The sequence below is a fragment of the Notothenia coriiceps genome, unplaced genomic scaffold, assembly GCF_000735185.1.
Source record: "Notothenia coriiceps isolate Sejong01 unplaced genomic scaffold, NC01 NC01_scaffold00020052, whole genome shotgun sequence".
Lineage (NCBI taxonomy): Eukaryota > Metazoa > Chordata > Actinopteri > Perciformes > Nototheniidae > Notothenia > Notothenia coriiceps.
This window is the reverse complement of record NW_011352753.1, coordinates 86,611-94,330: the sequence shown is the minus strand read 5'-3', so window position 1 is coordinate 94,330 and position 7,720 is coordinate 86,611. Positions and strand designations below refer to the sequence as shown.

Here is a 7,720-nt window from a genome sequence, read left to right as displayed (position 1 = left end):
AGCCAGGGGGATACACGTTTGGCTAGCAAGTCAGTAAAAGCAGCATTCACGTGTATTATGACCGGTGAGATACATACACGCGTTTACAAAATAATAACCCTCTGTCCTTTGTAGCTGTCCTCTAAAAATTCCAATAAATAATACATGTGTTTAAGGTACTTACGGTGTGCATCTGTCGCTGTACTCATTAGCGACAGTCTCGATCCCTCCGGCTCGGGCTACAGCTACATAGCAGCTTTGAAAGCCCAAGTCAAATCCCACCACTGACATCTTCTGTGATACGATTGTCCTCTGGCTATAACAACGTTATCTACAGTTCGACCTATGCTAAATAAAACAAACGTTGAGCTCTGAAAATATGTTAAAGCCAGGAGAGGTAGTTGTGATGAACTGTTCTTAAGTAAAGCTACTTCTATACATAATCCACACCGCTGTCTATTACCGGTGTCTCTGATCTGTGCTGGCAGGATGCAGCAGCAATGTGGTCCAACGGACTTCTCATCGGAAGTCATCGCGAGATTTGAGTCGTTCTAGATAAATCTAGACCACTCTGGACTTTCTATAAACATGTGGAGGTTTTCTCTCTGATTTAAAGGTTTCAACAAGCCTGACACACAGTGTAAACAATTAGAGAACAAACCATACCAACACGTTTTTTTTTGGCTTAATTCTATTATTTACCACATTGTCGCTTTATTTTAAATAAAATTATTTTATATTTGATATATTGTAGTTCCTTTGTGTTCATTCTGTTATAAAACATACACATACCATTCAACACAAAACAACCCAACAAAAAATAAGAATCTAATGGAATAAATGACTTTGAATTGTTATCATTCACATTTCACATTGAAGCATGACACTGTTAAACAGGGAATGCAACATTTAGGATGAACTATTATACGTTTTTTTTTAAAGATGACATACAATGTGGTCCAAAGAATGTCTGTGCAAGAGGTTCATCCTACATTCCTCTTTTTAAATTAACCAAAATCTGAAGGATGTACAATATTTAAATACCTTCCTTTCATGCATTTTAAAATACAAAATAAGTATGACATGTTTGAAAACAATGATATGAATATAGCGCTTGACAAAGTAACCATGGGTGGATGTAATGATAATTGAATAGTAGGAGGGAACATTATGTTATTGACAGAAATGCTCTGTATAATGTTCTCACACTATTAAAATTATTCTGTGATTGTTACATTATTTTCCTATATTTAATCTGGTGTTTTTGATTGTGTATAATCCCAATAAAGTAATTTGCACTGGTGAAAAGGGAATAACATATGTGCAGTACACCATTGTTGTCGTTCGGGGAGCACTCATTAAGGCTTCCGGAAATACGTACTGGTCTGACACCAAAGAAGAAGAAAAAGTAAACTGCAACATGGCGACTCCCATGCACAGAATAATAGCTAGGAGGCAAGCGTGAGTATACTTTATATTACTTTGTATAAATACACCCTTTTTATCGTTTGGTGAACATAATGCTCTGGTAAACACAAATTACATTGCGCTGGTCTAGATTTGTGTTAAATAAAGGAGATCAAATACGAAAACAGCAGGGCTAAATAGAGCAGCAGCGCGCCGCGGTCTTTCTCTACAATGCATTGTTATTACTACCGTTGGAAGGTTTTCTGTCCCGTAATCAACAAATACCTTGAGATAATTCAGTTGATTCGAGATAATAGTACTAGATACGTCAAGGAAGTATATCTTGGACCATTGGAATAGTATAGTTACATTTTAAATTAGTTAATTAATATACCATATTGTTCTCTCATAGACCCATACTACTTTGTGGAGGTATGAGGAACCGCAAGCCAACACTAGATATATATATAGATAGATAGATAGTTCTGTTACAGTCAGTGCAAGAATTACATCATTTCAAAAAACATTTCAAAATAGAATAAAAGAAACATTAAAAGCAAATGCATACATATTCACAGTAGATCACACATATGTTCAGAAGAGTATCTAAGAATACACACTATAACATATACAGAATAAATAAATACTCTAATAACAATATACTAAAGGGCCAGAAACACAAAAAATAGTGTACTATGTATATATTTAAACATTTTGCACAGAAGCTTTTAATTAAAAGTAAAATCTATCCTGTGAGGAAGTGTACAGTAAGTAGGCTATAATATGTATGTACAGTATGTGCAAATTGTTCATTATGATACAGAAGATAGCCATAATAATTGGAAAGTGTTTATCGTTGCAATACTCAACTAGATTTAAAAATATACACTGTAGAATGTTAGTAGGCATTACCAAAATGATTGATGATTCAACCATACAACATTTTCACCAGCTACAAAGCTTTACTTTGCTGAAAAGTAGTTCTTGGCAATTAATCATTACTCAACTTGAAACAAGGAAATGTAGCTGCGACATTGTCTGTTCATGTCTATCCTAATTCAGTCTGTTATTTTACATACAGGGATGCAAACAAACAAAGTGTTCGTTGCCAGAAGTGTTTGGAGCTGGGACACTGGACATACGAATGCACTGGGAAGCGGAAATATGTGCACAGACCATCAAGAACAGTTGAGATGAAAAAGAAACTGAAGGAGAATGAAAACAAACCACCGAGCATCCCTGGGTAAGGATATCCATCAGAAAACTGCATAGAAACAGAAAGGCAGGATGATTCATTTGATGCTACTAAAAACACAAGGGATTGTCAAATCCCTGAGGCACCCAGTGGAGTTCCTTTCAGAACCTGAAGTAAATCAAACTTGTCAATCTAGAGACATACTTTTCTCACTACCATTGCCCAGCATTGTTCAGGTTAAACAGATCCAAAAAATGATTGAGAAAAGTATTTTCCGGGCATTATTCTTTATACAGAAACTAATACAGAAGGAAATGGGTCAATCAGTCATACTTTAGTGATGACTGAATTAATGAAACCTTGCGAATTAAGCCTTACGCAGCGTCCACAGGGCAGCGTGCGTTGAAGCTTGCCGGCGGGCGTGTCTGAAGCTCGACCAACAACCAATCACATGAATGGCCTGCCCCGGACACACAAGCACGCGGTTTTATTGGCTAGAGCTTGTACTGGCATATGATTTGATTGGCTGACGCTTCCGTCGAAGCTTCAAAAGTTGAACATTGCTCCACTTTTGAAGTGAGCAAAGCGAAGACGTCACCCCATTCAAAGTGAACGGGCAGAAGCGTTGAAGCTTCAACACACGCCGCCGTGTGAACGGGCCGATTTGCTTTTTGCTCTCTCTTATTGTGCTGAAAAAGATTTGAAGTTTTATAGTTTCAAACACAATGACACCTGGTGGCCTGCAAACCGTATAGAAGCTACCTAAGACGGGCTGAAGCACAACACAACACCTATCTGTTATGACTAGTTTTAGTCTTGTGTGTGCAAAAACAGTTCAATAAGCCTGCATGTTGTTTTTAACTGTGCTGCATTACATTTAGAGCGTGTTGCAATATATTGCATGACATAATTTATCAATGCATAAACCAAAAGTTGTTCATGCAAAATATTTTTTCTGACAGAAAACCTGAAATATTGATGTCATTTAGTCCAGCTGTCATTGCCAGCTTATTTGTTTTAATATCATGGTCTATATTCATCTAACATTTAATATGAATCACATTGTGATGTGAAAACGTTATATTCATTTATAAATCAACAAAGTGGAAATGTTGTACTTTCTTAATTATTTTCTTCTTTTATCTGGCTAATGTGTTTATCACAAGTGTCAAAACAATTTCAAAGTTGAATCAAGGCCTTTCAGTGATGTTGTATGCTTAGGCCACATAAGTAACATTGTATTCTTAAATCTAACACAAGCTCCTACAAAATGTTTTAAAGCATTCACTTCACATGAATGGTGAAACGAGCTTTGGAGGAACTGTGTCACCCCCCCATCTCTACTCTACTTTCTAAAACTAACCCATAAGCAAAGGACAATGCTATTGCTTTATATTGCCATTTAGTGGATCACATTTTAAATTACAGCCAAACACTTCAAAAGAATACTGCACATTATTATCAAGATTTTTTTTGATGTTCAGATATGTCAATTATAAAAATTAATCCCATTACACAATAAACACTGCCTCTCTTTTCATGAAAGCTATTGACATAGCCAATGTTAAAACTACTACAACACATATTACTTCTTATCACTTGAGTAACAGGCCAATTCAATCTCAATGTATTGACTAATAATAATAATATCAACTCATTAAGGCTTTTATTCTCTTTACAGACCTGGAACAGAAGGGCCTAGCGAAAAGAAAAAGAAGTAAGTACAATGTATATTTAACTGAAGTTTGAGATGATGAATATTTTGACTCCAGACAATATATATTTTTGATGAGAAACAAGTCCCAGAGGTACGATATGCTTGAATAGTATTACCTACAGTTTGTGAAATATTTTGATACTGTAGCAATCTTCTACATTTTAATAATACATGTTTAGTATCTCAATTTATTGTGTAAATCTTGTTATGTTAATAACATGTTAATGTTGCATCACTCCAAGAGCCCTTCAGTTCTTCTGATGGTGGGGGGTCAATTTGTTTTGGTCATTCACACAAGGCTTGATACGGTCACATGATGAGTTGTAGTCCAACGAGTGTAGAGAGGGAGTGGGTTATCAAGCCCTCAAACAGCGAGTCTGCATTGGTGCTGACTTCACCTGCTGCCCTACCTGACCGGAGTCAACGCTGTGTGTGTCTGTCAGGAAACAAGCTGTTTACAAACAGTTCCTGCAAACATTCACTGATAAATTGCGATGTTAACAACCTCATGATAACCTCATATTTTTTTAACGTAGGATCATACCTGTGTTTAGTATAAAGTTGTGTATATTTAAAGATTGTTGCAAAAACTAAGAAGCTTATAAACATCAGGTTCAAAACTAAAAGAGCTTTACAAAAAAGTAACACAATTAAAGATGTTTGGAGTTTTATTTTAGTTATTAATTTAATTTTTTGTCCAAGAGATGCTGATTTGAAACCGTTGTTACATACAGTTATGGCATTTCCTGTTTCTGGCGGAGAGAGGGGAGTTTGTTCCAAAGCTTGCCGCTGTATTTACTCCCTCCATCTGACAGGAGAGAGCCTCGTTGAGTTGCGAGTGTGACTCCGCCACGGAGTGGGTAGGGTGTGGTTTGGAATTGTGCCGAAGTCATGTGAGAATCCTGGTCACGTAAATGTAGGTTATCTGGGAGTTTTTAGGAGGGATGTCATAGTGAACCTGTGATCAAGTGGATTTTATATGACCTTTGCAGCGTTACTATTGATTCAAACTGTAGAAGTCTAGATGAACATTCTTAAAAGAAGTGTAATGAAACTGCTCCCTCTTGTGGAGACAATTGATGACAGTTTGCTGAAAACTGCTAACACAAGCAGTAAAACAGTTGAGTAATTTTTTTCTCCTATTGAGTCATATTACAATGTCTGTTGTTTCTAATCCTAAATATCAAAGCTTAATATAGCAGCTGAATGGAATCTTTCTGTCATTCATTTTTGTATTATTCACATCTCTGTATTTTCTACCACAAAATGTCAATATGTATGTATGTAAAGTCCCATACTTTTAATTGGGAAGGCTTTATTTTACCAGCCTAGCATATCAGCCCCTGTGTTTCATTATCATTCCCAAATTATTCATTTTTGTAGATCTTTTTCACAACAGGCCTTTTGACTTGTGGCAGAAAGGCGCGGGTGGAACTAATGACTTTAACGATTGCTTGGTCACAGCTGTGATGCAAACACTGTAGATAATTAATAAGGACATTAGCTACACTTGTGTGTGCCACGTCAAACTCTCTGCTGTTACAATGGACCTTTTCAACTTTAAGGTCCCTCCACATCTTCCCGATGGTCATATGTTCTGCCACCTCCCACACATCAATTATTTGCATAGTCACAGGCTGAAAATGGTCTATCTATAACGTTACCAACAGGTATTCGGTGTATAATTGAGCAGTGAGGACTTTATCTTCTCTATAGACAGTTTGGCTCCAGCATAAATTCAGATGTTGTGTCATGTTGTGTCAATTGCTTTTCAGCAGGCCATCCTAGTGTTTGGGTAGGAAGGGCAGATGGTGAATGGGCATGAGATGTGAGAGATCTCAACACTGACTGTTTTGCTTAATGGTGTTGTTCCCCATTCATTAAAAAACAACTCATTGATAAAGCTGTAAAGGGCAAGACTAGTCAGATACTTTTTCATAAGTGTGAGTACACTAGTCTTTAAAACATTTAATAAGAAAAAAGTACTTGTAAAGGCAACTTTTTAAATTTTGCCGTATTTTTTCCGTTTGAATAATAGACCTAACAAAAATTCAGCAGATTTGAACATGTCATAGACATCATGCCATTTCACTTTTAAAGTAGACAAACCAAGCATGTCAGTGTGGCTGAAGAACAGTCAACCAAGTGAAAAGCCTTTCAACATCACTCTATATAGGTTCTCTCTCCTCCTTTGTAAACTGGCACAACTACAGCCCGACTGTAAAAGTGTTAGACCTTTTATAACAATACTTGCTGTTCTGTTTACAGTATTCATGTTTTCCTTTTGTGCTCCGCCACTTGCTCTCAGGGTGAAAGATGGTAGCGGCAGCAGCAGTGATTCAGCCAGCTCCTCAAGTGACTCATCGTCAGACAGCAGTGACTCCTCCAGCTCCTCTTCAAATGACAGCGACAGCAGCGGGGACAGCGACGATGACAGCTCTTCCTCATCTTCGTCTTCCTCGTCCACATCCTCAGACAGCTCAGACTCAGGAAGCGGCAGCGGCTCAGATCAAGGACCTCCAAAGAAGAAGAAAAAGAAGAAATGAACAAATGTTAGAATAAATGTTTTTTCTCAAAGTAAATTGAAGCTGTCCACTTGAATCCCTTTCCCTTTCCCCCTCCCCTCCCTTTCTTGTCATAATTGGCTTGATCCAAAGGGAAAGGACACCTTTAGGGCTGTAATAGTGCTTTTACAGTTTAGGCAAAAAGGACAATTTGATTATTTTGTGTCAGCCATTTTCACATTTTTTTTTTTTTTCGAAATGCATATCTCTCTTCCTGTTACTTTATTGATATATTTTCCCACGTTTCTATATCTACTTAGCACATGATTTTTAATTCTGAGAACATTTATGAAAATAATCGTGTTCAATTTGTGATTTTGTATTAAAGTTTATTTTTCGTCAAATTTAACTGCCACCGCACAACCTCAAAAAAGTAATGCCGTATCTGGTATTCCAAAGACATTGAACCTTTCCAAGGATAGAAAATAAAAGTCTTTTAAATTTTAAATTAGTTTTGAAGTTGGAAAGTCTTGTTTCACTGTAAAATAAACTTGGCTTGGTTTTCTTTTTTATGGTCCTTGCTCAATTTGATATTGTAAAATATTTTACTTTGCTAAGACAAACACATTATAATGACTTTACTTATATGCATTTCAGAATAAAATGCAAAAAATTGTCTTTTTGTTAGCTGATTTACACAAATTATATTTTCAAAAACAGCATATATATCTGTGCCAAGCAATGTGGTTATAAACGGTGTCTCCTTGGAAAATATAAAAAGTGTTGTGATTGTTTTTTGTTTTTTTTGTCTTTGGTGATGAAGATGAAGAATTTGGGCGTGGCAGACCACAGGACTGTCCCTCACACCGCTGCCATGGTCATTAGCATATGTTGTGTACATCTTGATATACTTTAAGT

At 36.6% G+C, this 7,720-nt stretch overlaps 1 protein-coding gene across 1 annotated transcript; it reads left to right on the top strand.

The window, feature by feature from the left end:
• The first annotated feature begins 1,161 nt into the window (after positions 1–1,161).
• On the top strand, positions 1,162–7,372 carry zcchc10 (zinc finger, CCHC domain containing 10). Its single transcript, XM_010779274.1, has 4 exons — positions 1,162–1,440; positions 2,468–2,629; positions 4,263–4,298; positions 6,607–7,372. Exons 1-4 carry the CDS (start codon positions 1,400–1,402, stop codon positions 6,842–6,844), a joined length of 477 nt encoding a protein of 158 aa, XP_010777576.1. The 5' UTR covers positions 1,162–1,399; the 3' UTR covers positions 6,845–7,372.
• Positions 7,373–7,720: the final 348 nt, after the last annotated feature.

What these genes read in the sequence shown, in the direction of transcription:
- zcchc10 (XM_010779274.1), top strand. Translation starts at nt 1,400, where the DNA reads ATGGCGACTCCCATGCACAGAATAATAGCTAGGAGGCAAGC. An exon ending in ATAATAGCTAGGAGGCAAGC is followed by an intron (nt 1,441 to 2,467) that starts GTGAGTATACTT and finishes TTTTACATACAG; the next exon opens with GGATGCAAACAAACAAAGTG. An exon ending in CCTAGCGAAAAGAAAAAGAA is followed by an intron (nt 4,299 to 6,606) that starts GTAAGTACAATG and finishes ACTTGCTCTCAG; the next exon opens with GGTGAAAGATGGTAGCGGCA.